Source organism: Coffea arabica, chromosome 1c (assembly GCF_036785885.1).
Source record: "Coffea arabica cultivar ET-39 chromosome 1c, Coffea Arabica ET-39 HiFi, whole genome shotgun sequence".
NCBI lineage: Eukaryota > Viridiplantae > Streptophyta > Magnoliopsida > Gentianales > Rubiaceae > Coffea > Coffea arabica.
The window spans coordinates 55274468-55289946 of record NC_092310.1 but is presented as its reverse complement, the minus strand read 5'-3'; the positions used below and the strand labels follow the sequence as shown (position 1 = coordinate 55289946).

Below are 15479 nucleotides of genomic sequence, written 5' to 3'. Positions count from 1 at the left end.
AATGGAACCTAACAATAACTTCAAAGACAAGAAGAAATTTATAGATGGACTTACGCTTGTACAGAGGCCACTAAACTTTCATACGAGCCTCCCAAGTAAGATAACCATGATGGCTCAAGGCTCCATAAAGCCATTGTTCTAGTCTTTGAAATACAAAAGTGAAATACAAAAAGAGAAAATAGAGCAGAGCAAGTAATGCCTCCGAAACAAAGGAAAAATCACAACAAAAGCAAAGCAAGCAAATGCACAAATTATGACAAAACAAAGGCAATTAGCTATATTAATGCACATGTAGCAAGCCTGTCAGAAAAGAATCGTCGAGGGAAGTGACTTAGGCAATCGAAAGGAAACTAAGCAGTAAAGAAAGAGCACAAGGTCAAGATAAACAATAACATGTATACAGCAAAATATCCATATGGCAACGTAAACGATAAAAACCAGAGATCGATCGAGACGAGAAAAGGGGGAAATGTGGAATAAAGAGTAAAATGAGTCCATAAAAGAGCAGGGGAGCTCACCGGATACCGTGGAATCGGCAACGATGAGGAGCAGCAACAACAGCGAAATAGGCATGAACATACCAATTACCTGATTGTATAGAGAAATAAGGAGGATAAGCAACAGGTTTCATCATCACAGCCACCTAATCCTCAGAAAGGAAATAACAGAAAGAATGTGGGAATGATGTGTAAGGACTGTGAAGGCACAGTAATTTTTGAGTGGAAACAGCGGGAGTGTATGGCCGAAAAGGAAAAAAAAAAAAGTGGGCAGAAAGCAACACAGTAGCAAAAACAAACGGAAGGAAAGACGAATGAAAAAGAAATAAGTGAAAAACTCAAGTGTAACAAAGGCAAATTTTGAAGTGGAAACAATACCAATATGTGGCGAAAAAGAAGCAAGTTGAAGTAGGTAGAAAAGAAGTTGATGAGTGGATAGAGAAGAAGGAAGCGGAAGAAAAAACAGTACAGAAGCGAAAGGAAGGAAAGACGGGACGAAGAAGGAGGAGAAAAAATCAGATGCAACCAAGCACATATGACTACCACTCACATCGTGCCACGTCACCAGAAAGCCAATTGCCTCTCGCCACGTGGAGGACGACCACGCTGCCGTGGATCCCCGGCTTTCACACTTAGTCTATATAGTTGCAAAAAAACACTTGTGGAAAATAGTTATCATTTTGCAAATTCTTGCACCCAAATTGCCAAGTTGGAATAATATGTTCTGCACCTGCTAGCTCTAGAATTGCTTCTCTATTCTAATTCTTGCCTTTTGCTTGCCTAATAACTGTTGTCCACCTCAGAATAAAATAGTACTTTCTAGTGATTATCTTGCATTAAATGTTAAGCTGGACTTTCGGCCCGGTCCGCATACACGTCAGCTCGGCCCAAGAGTCCTGACGTGATGGGCTGGTCTAGGGGTCAGGTCCTCTTGCAGGACCAGACGAGCGCCGCCTCCCAGGCGGATGGGCCTGATGGGCTTCGGAGCCCTCGTCTACCAGAGCTGGGTAGTGGAGCCCTAGAGGCTTATCCTCTTCAATAAGGACTCCTTGTCCTACCAGGAAACTACCACCTGGTGTTCTATAAATACCACACCCATAAGAAACACAAGGTACGCTACTCATAGTGCAGACTCTACTCTTTTTACTTACAAACTAGTTCTGACTTGATCGTCGGAGTTGCTACCGGGGACTCAGCCCCGCAGCTCGCTCACGTGCAGGTCGGACGCTCAACCAGCTCAGTTCGGATCTTCACTTCGGCAGTCGCATCAATTGGCGCCGTCTGTGGGAAACAAGTATTCTCTTTTTTCGCGAACAACATGCCGAAGACTAGATCTCAGAGGAATGTGGATGGTGCTGAGGGGAACGCACAGGGCGGTCCCCAGCAAGTTCACCAGGAAGCCAACACAGGGGAGGCAAGGGTCGAGCTCTCGCAGATCTCGCCGGAACAACTGGTGCAGTCGGTTGCCGCGAACTTGCCTACTTTTGAGGCTATAGTGACCTACTTGAAGGGACAATCTGGACAATCTGGTGCAGTGAAGGGACAATCTGGGGTCCCTCCCAGCCCGGAGCGTCGGGTGCGGAAAACGGGCAGAACAGGGAGTTCGGAATCCCGATCTGGAAGCCCCAGGTCGAAGAGGGCGCGAAGGGAAGTTACACGCGAGCAGGTCCCGGTGCCAGAGCCCTCTCATAGGAATTCCCGAACTAGCCATCCGGAGCCCGTTCTGAGGCCTGCCCGGATGGAGGACCCTCATAGGAAGGAGAATTATCAGGTCCAGGATGAACTGGATCTCCTGCTGGATCCGGAGGCGGATAGGTACACTGCCTCTCCTTTCGTACCGGATATCGAAGATTACCCTCTGCCTGCCAAGTTCAAAATACCAACCATGAAATCCTACGACGCGACCACAGATCCGGAGGATCACTTGTTCGCGTTCCTGACTCAGATGCGCCTACAGACAGCTGCGGATGCAGTTAGGTGCAAGACCTTCCCGATGTTCTTGGAGGGAAAGGCCCGACAGTGGTTCCAGGGTTTGCCCCCCAAGTCAGTTCGGTCGTTCAGTCAGCTCGCGCGGCTGTTCGCGGCCCAGTTCGTCTCCTCTCGCGCTTATTCCAAAACCACGGCTCACCTGATGACTGTTCATCAAAGGCCTGAGGAGTCATTGCGTGAATATATGGTGCGTTTCAACAATGAATCCCTTCAGGTGCGTGACCGAGATGACAAGGTGGTGATGGCAGCCTTTGTCAATGGGCTGCGCAAGCAGAAATTGTACACGGAGTTTGTAGAGAGACCTCCCAAGTCCGTCCGGGAGATGCTAGACCGAGCTCATGAGAAGGCAAATGCCGAGGAAGCAAATCGGTTGAAGGGCGTCCAGGAAAGGCTGCGGGATGACAAGCGCAGGAAGGGCTCCGACCTGGGGGAGTCACGGACAGGTCAGGGCCGCAAGAACATACCCGAGCGCTTGCCTCGGAGCCAACCATGGGAGAAAGAGAAGACCTGGACTTCGCTCACCGCGCCCCGAGCTCGAGTTCTGGCTGTAATGGAGCAGCAAGGGATCTCTCGCCCTCCTCGGCCGTTGGGGGGTGATAAAGCTCAGCGCGACCAGGGCTTGTATTGTGCGTACCACAGGGACGTAGGGCACGACACGGAGGACTGTCGGCACCTCAAAAGGGAGATCGAGAAACTGATACGGAGAGGTCATCTTGGGCAGTTCGTCCGTGACGGGCGTGCAGATCAGAAGCAAGGAGGTTTCAAGCGAGATCGGACGACTAGCTCGCACGACCGACCTCGAGGTCCCCGTGATCGTACTCCGGAGCCGGGGGTCCAGAACCTAGCCGGAGTGATCAACACCATTGCGGGGGGACCTGCTGGAGGAGATAGCCACACTGCTCGGCGAAACAACCGGCCTCCTCCCAGCGGGGAGAGCTCGAATAAGCGATTAAAGGTGTACGAGGAGATCATATATGGGCCAGAGGACGCAGTACCCTTAGCCTCCAATAACCATGAAGCAATTGTGGTAGAAGTTATCATGTGTAACTACAAGGTAAAGAAAGTGTACATCGACAATGGGAGTGCCATCGATGTGCTGTATTACAAAACCTTCAAGGAGTTGCAGCTGGAAGACAAGCAGCTCATCCCCGTTCGAACTCCCTTGATAGGTTTTGCAGGTCCGCCAGTCAGGCCAGAAGGAATGATAACCCTCATGGTCACGGTAGGGGAGTCGCCCAAGTGCCGAACTGTCCCGGTGAACTTCGCGGTGGTAAAGGAGCCGTCCTCCTACAATATGATACTGGGACGACCTACCTTAAACGCACTCCGGGCTGTCTGTTCGACCCTGCACCTTAGCATGAAGTTCCCAACGCCTGATGGGGTGGCCGAGGTGCTGGGGGACCCGGAGGTGGCTCGGGCCTGTTACATCGCAACCCTCAAAGGCAAGGAGAAGCTGGTGGCCCAGACGACCTGTCTGGAGCCCTGGGAGCCTGCTGAAAAGGAGGAAAGGTTGGAGACGGATGAGAGTCTGGTCGAACTGCCCATCTGTCTCAAGCGACCTGATCGTGGGGTAAAGACCGGAGCTGGACTGAGCGAGCTGACACGGAGAGCCCTGGAGTCTCTGCTGGAGGAATATGCCGAGATTTTTGCGTGGAGTGCTGATGACATGCCCGGAGTCCCTCCCGAGCTGACAGTTCACAGATTGCACGTTGATCCAAACATCCGGCCAGTGAAGCAAAAGAAGAGGAATTTCGCTCCCGAGCGCAATGAGGTCGTCAAAGAAGAGGTAGGCAAGCTGTTGGAGGCCAAAATTGTGAAGGAGATCTACTATCCGACCTGGTTGGCCAATCCCGTGCTGGTCAAAAAGGAGGATAAGGCCTGGAGGATGTGTGTAGACTTCACCGACCTGAACAGGGCCTGTCCGAAGGATTGTTACCCCCTCCCTCGTATCGACCAGTTGGTAGACTCTACCACGGGGTACGAGATCTTCTGCTTTCTGGATGCTTTCAAAGGTTATCACCAGATAGCTCTGGACGAGGAAGATCAGGAGAAGACTGCCTTCATCACCGAATACGGTACGTATTGTTATACCACCATGCCATTTGGGTTGAAAAATGCAGGTGCGACCTATCAACGGCTGGTCAACAAGCTGTTTAAAAACCAGATCGGCCGAAATATGGAAGTGTACGTGGATGACATGCTGGTAAAAAGCCGAACTCAGGATCAGTTCATCAAGGACCTCAGAGAGATCTTTGACGTTCTACGGAGCTCGCGGATGCGGCTGAACCCCAAGAAGTGCACCTTCGGGGTCAGGTCGGGCAAGTTCCTGGGGTACATGATATCCAAGGACGGGGTAAGAGCTAATCCCGACAAGGTAAAAGCTATCATGGACATGGCTCCTCCTCGAAACGTAAAAGAGGTCCAACGGCTAGCTGGCAGGATGGCGGCCCTGAACAGGTTCTTGTCGAAGTCAGCCGTCCGAGGTTCCCCCTTCTTCAGGGCCCTGCGGAGAGGTCCCCAGTTCGAGTGGACTCCAGAGTGCCAGCGCGCATTTGACGAGCTCAAGGCCCACATCGCGCGCTTGCCAGCCTTGACCTCTCCCGCACAAGGAGAAGTCTTATTCATCTATCTGGCAGTTGGGGAGGAGGCGATCAGTGCGGTACTAGTTCGGGAAGAAGGCAAAATCCAGAAGCCCATATACTATGTCAGCCGGGCTTTGCAGGGGGCGGAGCCGAGGTACACCTCAATTGAGCGGTATGTTTTGGCACTGGTGCACGCGACCCGGAAGCTCAGATCCTACTTGCAAACTCACCCCGTGGTGGTCATGACCGACCAGCCTCTCAAGCAAATTCTCTCAAAGCCTGATGCATCAGGAAGAATGGTAAGGTGGGCAGTGGAGTTGTCTGAATACGATCTTAGCTACCAACCCCGCACGGCCATTAAGGCTCAAGCATTGGCAGATTTCATAGCTGAAGGAATCTCCTTTGGGCAAGAGCAGTCGCCAGCCGAGCTGACCAGAGGCGCAGCCAAGGCCGAACAGGCCAGAGGAGCTGTCGAGGTCGTACAAGCCGCCGGTACCAAATCGACCCAAGACGTGGCTGAGGCCGGACAGGTCGGAGAAGCTGCCGAGGTCACAAAGGGTGCTAAGGCTTTCATGGCTGAACAGACCATAGACGCAGTCGAGGCCAAGCAGGCCGAGGGACTTGCCGAGGTCGCACAGGCCACAAAGGGAGCCAAGGCCGAGCAGGTCAAAGAGGCTGTTGATGCTGGACAGGTCACGGGCAAGGTCGATCGGACCATCCCGACCTGGACGCTTTTCGTGGATGGATCCTCAAGCAAGGAAGGCTGTGGAGCAGGGCTTCTCTTGACTAGCCCCAAGGGGGATGAGCTGGCCTACGCCCTGAGGTTTGATTTCAGGGCCTCTAACAACGAGTCCGAATATGAGGCCCTAATCGCAGGGATGATGATAGCTCGGAAGTTGGGGGCCGAGTCAATAGAAGTCTACAGCGACTCGCAGCTAATAGTGAATCAGGTAGGAGGACGTTATGAGGTTAAGGAAGAGCCCTTAAGGAGGTATGTCGCCAAAGTGCATGAGCTGAGAGCTCAGTTCAAGGTATTCACACTCAAGCAGGTCTCGCGAAGCCAAAATAAGAGAGCGGATGCTCTGTCCAAACTGGCTTCCACCTCGGTCGGTACATTGAACAAAGAAGTCCTGGTAGAGGTTGTCAGGAATCGGGCATACGACCAGGTAGAGGCAGCTGTTATTCAAGTGTTGGGCTCATGGATGGATCCCATCGTGCGGTACTTGGCTAGTGGAGAACTCCCTCCAAGCCGGGCGGAGGCACGGAGGGTCCTCCTCAGGTCGCGGGGATATGAGCTCTCGAATGGGGTACTCTACAAGAAATCTTACCTGCGCCCCTGGCTGAGGTGTATCACTCCGGAGGAAGGAAACTACATCCTGCGGGAGCTGCACGAGGGCATATGTGGAAACCACGTCGGCCCAAGGATTCTGGCCAAGAAGGGAATGCTGTCTGGGTATTACTGGCCGACCATCTTCTTGGATTCAGCCGACCTGGTAGCTCGGTGCAAATCCTGTCAGCTGCATGCGCCGATCCATCACGTCCCAACTCAGGAGATGATCCCTCTTCAGAGTCCTTGGCCTTTTTTCCAATGGGGAGTCGACCTGTTGGGTCCGTTTCCCCGAGCTCCTGGGGGTTATGAACATGTGGTAGTGGCAGTGGATTATTTCACCAAATGGGTGGAGGCCGAGCCCCTTACCACCATTAGCAGCAGGTCGGTGCAGAAGTTCCTTTGGAAAAACATCGTTTGCCGGTTTGGAATACCTCATGTCCTGGTTTCTGACAACGGGCGTCAGTTCGCTGACACCGCTCTTCAAGACTGGTGCTCGGAGCTCGGGATCCGGCAGCACTTCACCTCGGTTGGCCACCCTCAGGCCAATGGACAGGTCGAAAACGTCAACAGAACCATCCTGCACGGTTTGAAGACACGGATAGAATTCGCCCGAACTGGGTGGATGGACGAGCTGCCAACCATATTGTGGGCTTACCGAACCACTCCCCGAACTGCTACCCAGGAGACTCCTTTTGCTCTAACTTATGGAGCAGAGGCGGTGATCCCTGCGGAGATAGGAATTCCATCGGGCAGGGTTCAGAATTTCATAGCTCGGGACAATGAAGATGAGCTGCGCCTTAATTTGGATCTGCTGGAAGGAAGAAGGGAGGAGGCAGCCATACGTATGGCCAAGTACAAAGGACAGATCGCGCGGCACTACAATGCTAGGGTGAGACCTCTGTCGTTCAAACCAGGGGACCTGGTCTTACGAAAGAATAGTGTCAGTCGGGTTCTGGGCGCGAGCAAGCTGGACCCAAATTGGGAAGGTCCCTATGTGGTGAAAGAAGCGGATCGAGCTGGGCACTGCAAGTTAGCCCACCTCAGCGGGGAAGTGCTCCCGCGAACCTGGCACAATTCCAACTTGAGGATTTTTCGTTAAGAGGACAGCTCGTCCCAAGGTCAAGACCTTTTTGTTATTAATGTATTCGGCTAAAAAGTTATTTCATCATTAGGGAGTAGTTTCCTCAGGTCGGTATTGGACCGACCTGATGCACTTTGTGACGATTTTTGCAAATAAGACTAAGAATGAAGCAAGGGGAAAGGCCTTTTCATTTCATTCAATAAAACTGTACAAAGGGGAGCCAAGCTCGCACAAAAGGAATTGCACAGAGGAAGAGCAAAGCTCATACAAAACGAACTGCCTACTGACAGTTCAGATCCTATCCTAAGTTCCTACTCTAGTTCTCGCCCTCTTCCTCCTCCTGATCGGTTTCAGGAGTGGTTACTGGCAGCTGAGGATCGGCAACCAGGTCGGCCAACTTCCGTCCATGCGTGTAACCCTCCACCAGGCGGTCGAGCTGCTCCACAGCCAGGGGGTTGTAGCTGGGAAACTTGCCCAAATCAAACCCAGGCAAACCCAGCCTTTGCACCTCCTCCAGGGCTTGAGAATACCCATGATGCAGCACGGGAGTATTCAGGATGGCCAGGTCGCCCCTAAAATCCTCCGACCTGAGGAAGGCCCGCACGCCCTCCTGGGCTCCCTCAGTCCTAGCCGCCTCGACCTGAGCAGACAGCTCGGCGCTCCTCTTCTGCTCCCCATGCAGCTGAGAGGTCAGGTCGGAGTTCTTCTTTAGCTCCAGTTCAAAATTAGAGTGAGCCTGGGCGAGCTGCTTCCTCAGACCTTCAGCTTCTGCCACAGCTGCTTCGTTCTGGCTGAGCAGTTTCTCATTGGCCGCCCTCGTCTCGCTCATCAGGGGGAGGAGGCCCTCATAGCGCTTGGCCAGCTCGGAACCAACCAAGTTCACTTGGGCCGCGCCTGTGTAATAATAGTCGAGGAGGTCAGACGCCTCCATGGCCTTGACCAAGCTGTGGTCCCTTGGAAGGATGGCCCCCTGAGCGAGCTCCCTGGCCACCTCTGGGAATTGAGCTCGGTCGTTTATGGAGAGTTTCCACTGAGGACAGAAGTGCATTGGGTGTTGGTGCGTGATCAGCCGCGTCTGTGGGTCGAATAGCAGGGTAGAACTCTGGCGTTGCCACAGGTTAGGAGGAGCGTCAGCTCGGGCTTGCTCCTCGGCAGTATTCACGCCGTAGTGACCGCCCTGACCAGGTTCGGGCGTGGACCTCTCTTCCTGAACTGGGGAGGAGGTCGTCTCCACTCTTGCCCTCTTGGCAGTTGTCTTCTTCTTCTTTTTCTTCCCAGCCTCGACAGCCTTGGCGGACTGAGCAGGAGTTGGCTGAGGCGTCGGAAATGGTGCCGAGCTGGTTGGAATGGCTGAGGAGGGCTGGGTAGTAGCACCTGGAGTGCTGGCTCCTCCGATGGTTAGAAGGGAAGAAAACCTCTTCACTGCAAAAAGCAGAAGACCAGAAGGTCAGTAGATGCATAAAACAAAGAGAGGAAAGAAAAGGAGGGCCAGGTCGTTTACAAGAGGTCAGCTCGTCTGGCGAGAGCGGCCTATTTTCTGGCGAGGGATCTGAGGGGTTAGCTCGGATCAGCCCCGCCGCCCAGAGTTGGGCATTGCTGAACTCTTTCACCTCCAGCTTCTCGTCTGAGCTGAGTAGGCGGCTGAGCTCGGCTACAGGGAGCGGATCTGGAAGTGGATCCGAAACCTGAGTCTCCGCCCTCCAGGTCAGAGGGGGAAAGCCCAGGCTCTTCACAAAAAAGAAGTAACGCTTCCAGTCTTTGATGGAGGAAGGTACCCCCGTGAACAGCTCGCGGGTGGGGGTTTTTGCTCCACTTCTACGGGCGAAGTAGAACCACCCGGGCACCTTCCCGCTGACCTTCATCTGGAAGAAGGCTTGGAACAGGTCGTGGGAAAAGGGAATTTCTAGTGCTCGGCAGAGGATGAAAAAGCCTATAATGGAGCGAACACCATTGGGGATGACCTGAGTTATGCGGATGCCCCAGAAGGTGAGGATGAAGAACAAGAAGTTGGGAATAGGCAGGCGGAGACCAGCCATCAGCTGGTCCCTATAGATCGCCACGAAGCCAGGAGGAGGTCGGCTGGCGACCTCCCCCGGTAGGGCAGCCCTAGGTTCAAACTGGGCTGGAATTTCATATTTTTCGGCCAGCCCGTCAACTTCCTTCTGTCCCAGGGCAGGGGGGATAGTGTCGACCTCTCCAAAGTCGCCACTAGGTCCTCCCGAGGTCCCCGCGGCCATCTGAGCTGGAGCTGCCTGTTCCGCAGCCTCAACTAGAGGCTGGGCAGTTTGTTCGGCCGGGCTCATTATTTGGACAGGAGATTGTATGGGAGAAGGCGCGGTTACTGACCCAGATGAAGTGGAAGGAGAAGAACTTGAGGGGTCGGGAGAGGGGCTATCTAGGAGTATGGGGCTAGCTGCTCTGTGCCTAGGGGCCGAACTGGTAACGTCAGAGCTATCAGAACTATAAGAAGACATAAAAAGGAAAAGGAAACTTACTGATGGAAGGAGATCGGATGAAAAGCTGATTTAGGGAGGGCCGAACTAACCCTGGGCTCCTAAGGAAGATTGACCCGACGTGTTCTGAAAGAAAAAAGTTTGAAGCAGCGAGTTAGGAGTGAAAGGAGCGAACTGATAGAGCGAAGAAGGAGGAGTGAAAATGACGCCCAAGGGGCCTATTTATAGGCGATTCTCAGGACGGGAAGACGAGAGGGCGCGCATTTATTTGAACTATTTATGGGGAACCGTTCCCAACCGCCATAACTAGTCGACGCGACGGTTGAGGTGACAGACACGAACCGACGCGACGGTTGCTTGCACCACTCCTTGACAGGGGCCCGCACTGAGCTGACGCGACGCTCTGAAAGTCGGCCTAGATTCACGCGCCTGTTCGGTGACTCTAGACTAGAGGGGGGGCTAGTGTAGTGGAGCCCATGAGCACATCGGCCCGGTCCGCATACACGTCAGCTCGGCCCGGTCCGCATACACGTCAGCTCGGCCCAAGAGTCCTGACGTGATGGGCTGGTCTAGGGGTCAGGTCCTCTTGCAGGACCAGACGAGCGCCGCCTCCCAGGCGGATGGGCCTGATGGGCTTCGGAGCCCTCGTCTACCAGAGCTGGGTAGTGGAGCCCTAGAGGCTTATCCTCTCCAATAAGGACTCCTTGTCCTACCAGGAAACTACCACCTGGTGTTCTATAAATACCACACCCATAAGAAACACAAGGTACGCTACTCATAGTGCAGACTCTACTCTTTTTACTTACAAACTAGTTCTGACTTGATCGTCGGAGTTGCTACCGGGGACTCAGCCCCGCAGCTCGCTCACGTGCAGGTCGGACGCTCAACCAGCTCAGTTCGGATCTTCACTTCGGCAGTCGCATCAAGGATCCAAATTTGGCCCCAGGAATCCTCAAAAGAAAGGGAATCAACCTCCTTCGCTGGCTATTTTGTCCTTGCTATAATGAGCAAAGAAAGCACAAGTAATGGACCATTTTGGGTCTCTTTCAATCCTTTTGGTTTGCCCCAGCGGCCGAAGATAAGACTCTGCTTTGACCACCATACGCAACAAGAACATTCAAGCCCGTTAGAACTACCCAAACCACTCAGGCTGTTACACTTCTCGCAACGATCACTAGATCACAATACTTATGGGAATTCCAGTGTCTACGTAATGCTCGATAAGAATTCTTTGGAAGGCTGCATGCACAGCCATGCCACAAGTTCTTCTAATACCAGCAAATACTTCGGACGGTAACTTTCTACTACTAGCTAACTGCCTTTGTTTAGGAATCAAAACATATAATGATATAATAGAAGGAATAAGGCATTCAAGATGGAAAATTTTTTTTCCCCAAACTCTTTCGGCAGCGCAAGCCGTTGTAATTTGTAACATCAAGCATATAAATCAACAAAACAACTTACTCCAGGCAAATAAATACCACTGGTCAAAACCTCTAGTTATATTCGCACACAAGACCAAAATCGAAACAATGTGACTCCCCACATAAAGAGGACTCGAATTTAAACCAACCATTGACAGACTTCTACACCTGACCAAGAAGACCCACACCATTGCCACCCATATCTGACACTCCACCGACCTCTCCAGACTAGACATTCTATGGAATGGGTGGTGACCGAAGTGAGAGTTTTAACTTCACCAAATCAGAAATGGGAACTCAAGGCATCAGTATTCTCTCAAGTTGAAGCGGTCTCCTTGTCTTCACTTTCCGAAACCTTCTCCTTGCCTGCAGCAGGAGCCTTTTCTTTGGTCTCCTCTTTGGGTTTTTCTTCAGCTTTCTCTTTGCCTGCCTTGTCTTCAACACTCAACTTCTCAAGCACTCCGGCAGCAGCAGAAGCATCTTTGTCTTCCTCTTTACTCCTTTGGGATTCAGCAACTTCTTGAACCCTTTCCATAAAGGTTCTGCAATCTAAACAGAGGAGCAAACGACTGCATAAGCAATAGAACAAGAGCTACCAACCCAACCACAATAATTGATCCTCCATAGAAACATAGCAATTGTAGAACAACTACTACTCTTGCGTCACTATAATCAATGTACTACCAAGTACCAACTTGAAATATCACAAGGCACGACTCTCAAGTATTGGCCCAAAAGGTCCCAAAACTTCCTCTCCTGATTTAATAAGTTGACTAAATCAATGGATAATAAGTACATAATCAGGAGTGATCAATTGATTTTTAACATATTTAACATCTAAAGAATTACTGATGGAGAGTGAGGGAAAGGAAAGCCATGAATGTCTTTAGTCCCTCGTCAAGTATGTCATTAACCATGTATGATAAAATGATACCTAGTGGCTAATGGGCAACCGGAAAACTCTCACAGAGCTGTAACCAAGAAGAAGCGAATGGAAGTATAAACACTTCATCTTCCCAGATTGAGAGTCCCAATCTGGCAAGATATAAATAACAAATCATGCAAAACACACAAGCATCTCCTCTTCTATTTAGCATCAGTTTGTCTTTTATTATAAATTAACTAGCAGATCACTACACTGAAGCTTTCCAGCATTTTCCAATCATTATCACAGTAGGTTATAAAGAAAAATAGATCACTTCTTCATTTGCACTTGTTTATGAAGATAAACTAAACAAGAGTCCATGTCATCCATATGTTGGCAAAATTACCTTTTCCAGCACTAATTGCAAATCGTGAAACCAGTGAAAGGATAAAAACAACCAAAAAGGGAAAATTATTAAACAAAGAATGACAGGTGAATGTTTTTGTGGGGCATTACGTGGTGAAGGGTAACGCAGAGAAAGCTGAAATTCTGCAAAAACACAATGACTAGTAATGTAGCTTCATATCTCCCCCCAAAAAAAAGAACTCTCGTCTTTGACTCTTCTCGAGTCATTGCCTAGAAAATAGAAAACTAATTAACAAGTGGTCATGCAACAGAAAAAGGGTCAGTTACAGTTGTTATGCTTTCCTTCACTCTGCCACGTCCTTGGAATAAATTGGTTACAACAAAGTAAGCATCTAATGAGATCAAAACCCAATGATTCTGCCACATTAAATGACATTAACCTTCAGAGCAACTAGTTCCTAAAAAGCCAAAAAGTTTTCAATGGTAGCAAATTTAATGTTAATAGGCAAAAAAGAAAAGCATGCTTCAATGATAACCTTAGTCAAAACATTTGCCCTTCAAGTGTAGGAAAGTGTTACATGACTCCTTTATCAGGTTTCTGCCGACAGCAATGACATCAGAGAGAAACACTCAACAGAAGACAATTCATGGGAAAGCCAACCTGAACCATCCTAAGACATAAGATCCCTCCACCAAAATGTGGCAAGATATCTCAATTCTTGTCATTAACAGTTAAGCTAGGCAATAAGCCTATCATATCTAAACTTTACTAATACATAGCATACAAATGATACACAAAACCAACAGCTCGGAACAAAAAACAACCAAATGCTGCAAAGAATTTGAACCTATCAAATCGCCACAGCAATAAGCATAAAATGATCTCAAACATTAGAAAAACTACATATGTCTGAAAATATTATTAATTCTACAAAGAATGGACAAGCATGGATCTCAACATAAAAACACGCAGCATGCTAAAAAGAAAAGTAGAAAATGAAGCAGATAACATCACCATCAAACTATGTTAAGCAATTGATACGTCCCCCCCCCCAAAAAAAATCCATTGATCAACAGCGACATATACTTACTCTCAACAGATGCAAATCTAATGCAGAACATCTCATCCTTAAGTTCACCATCTGCAAAATCCGCAGCATGCCACACACAAGACTTATCATTTCCAATATGTTCCTGAACTGTCATGGTCGGCCCAACTGCAGATCAATACAAAATTTTTCAGATCACAATTTTCCAAAGAAAATTAATAACACACTAATCAGGTAAACTACTGCAAATATTTTTATAAAAAAAAAAAGAAAAAAGAAATAGAAACGGACCTAGATGATTAGCGCAGATCTTAAGAGTCTTAGATTGACGCATAACGAGACGAACTTTTCCAGTCTCTTTGTGCTTCAAGAGCTTCACAGAGCCAGCGCCTCTCTCCTTCCATTGATTTCCGTCTTTATCAAATCGGTAAAGCTTTGATTTCCTAATTAACAATTTGAAGAAAAAATGAAAAACCCTATAATTTTCTAACATAAATCCCATAATTGTAGCAGATCGAGAGGCAAAAGATTTAAAAAAAAAAAAAAAAAAAGAAAGGAAAGGAAAGGAAAGTACAGATCGAGGATGGCGTCCTCATCTTCTTCGCCAGTGGTGACGGAAACCTCTTCAAGCTTGACGATAGGGGCAACCTGAGCTCCGGTATCTTCGTCCTCAGCGGCAGCGGTCTCTTCCTCCTCTCTGCTGTGCTCGGGCTCGTTACTCGCCATTTTAATAGTGCTCTGGAGAGAGAGAGAAAATTCGAGCTCTATGCCAATGCTGATTAACTTCGAAAGCAAGTATGTGTTGGGCGTGAAAGAGAGACAATGGAGCGGTGAGGGTGGGGAACTGGGAAATTTGTAAGGGGTGCGATGGAGTAGGTATGAGGGTTTATATAGTAGCCGGAGGGATAGGAGGATTGAAATGCTGGAAGAGAGGGTTTTGGTTTGGGGAATTGGAACTGCGAAGAAGGCGTGAGATTTACGCAGCACTACAGGTATACGGACTACGAAGTCGTGGTGGCTTTCAACTGTTTTTTTTTTTAAAGGTGGACTACTAAATAGGTAAGGAAAAGAAAAAAGCTACGGAATTTTCTAGAATTTTCTTCTCCTTTCTTTACGTGCTGGACAAGTTGAAGACTTATGTTTTTCTTTTCTCATTTTATTTTCTACAAGTGCATAAATAGAAAAACCGTGCTTAATTCTTGCCAAATCATTGTGTGCCAATTTAAGCCTCATTGCCTTCAGATAATTTGATATTTTTCATAACAATTCAAAGAAGGCCAAATTAAAGGTTCAAGAAATTCAATTCAGTCGTACAAGATAAAAATATGGACTAAAAATGTTGCAAGTGGCAATGTTTATTGCGTCAAAGCCACGCATGCAATCTTAAGTTAATTTGTGATAGCGTAAAAATAAAATTAATAATTAAAAAAAAAAAAAAAAAAAAGAATGCCGTGAAGCTCTCTATATTTGAAACTGTTGTGGAAGGCAGTTAAAAGCCCGTGGATCGTAGACTAAAGCCCAAATTATTATCATTTTTCCAACGGCCCTTTACCAAACAGACCCGTTGTCATGTTGATCGTGCAACACATCGCCGGACACTTACAGATCCTTGGCACTTGACAGCACCACCCACTTCTCTTTTAACCGTTCACAAACAAAAGATGTCTGCAGCAACAACTTCAACCATAAGCAAACGGGCAAAACGCCTTTTTGCTTGCTTCCCCAATCTCACTTTCTTCTCCATATACTTTATAACTCTGTCACCCAATCTCACTTTCTTCTCTATATGCTTTATAACTCTGTCAGATCTATCTTTTGTCACAGGTTCATAACTCCAAAATTG

General features: G+C 49.1%; 2 protein-coding genes across 2 annotated transcripts; one reads left to right on the top strand and one right to left on the bottom strand.

The window, feature by feature from the left end:
• Positions 1-1815: 1815 nt before the first annotated feature.
• On the top strand, positions 1816-7497 carry LOC140005995 (uncharacterized). The gene has a single exon (XM_072047468.1). The coding sequence runs from the start codon at positions 1816-1818 to the stop codon at positions 7495-7497; it is 5682 nt and encodes a 1893-aa protein (XP_071903569.1).
• A 3797-nt stretch (positions 7498-11294) lies between these two features.
• On the bottom strand, positions 11295-14634 carry LOC113730707 (ran-binding protein 1 homolog b-like). The gene is made up of 4 exons (XM_027255579.2): positions 14211-14634; positions 13928-14079; positions 13679-13804; positions 11295-11905 (listed from the first exon to the last, which is right to left on the bottom strand). The coding sequence occupies exons 1-4, from the start codon at positions 14360-14362 to the stop codon at positions 11673-11675; spliced, it is 663 nt and encodes a 220-aa protein (XP_027111380.1). The 5' UTR covers positions 14363-14634; the 3' UTR covers positions 11295-11672.
• Between the last annotated feature and the right edge of the window lie 845 nt (positions 14635-15479).

Bases quoted from the DNA above. Each gene is read 5' to 3' on its own strand.
- LOC140005995 (XM_072047468.1), top strand. From the start codon at position 1,816: ATGCCGAAGACTAGATCTCAGAGGAATGTGGATGGTGCTGAGGGGAAC.
- LOC113730707 (XM_027255579.2), bottom strand. From the start codon at position 14,362: ATGGCGAGTAACGAGCCCGAGCACAGCAGAGAGGAGGAAGAGACCGCT. The intron at 14,080-14,210 runs GTACTTTCCTTT...ATTGTTAATTAG, and splicing joins GAGGACGCCATCCTCGATCT to GAAATCAAAGCTTTACCGAT. The intron at 13,805-13,927 runs GTCCGTTTCTAT...ATTGATCTGCAG, and splicing joins GATCTGCGCTAATCATCTAG to TTGGGCCGACCATGACAGTT.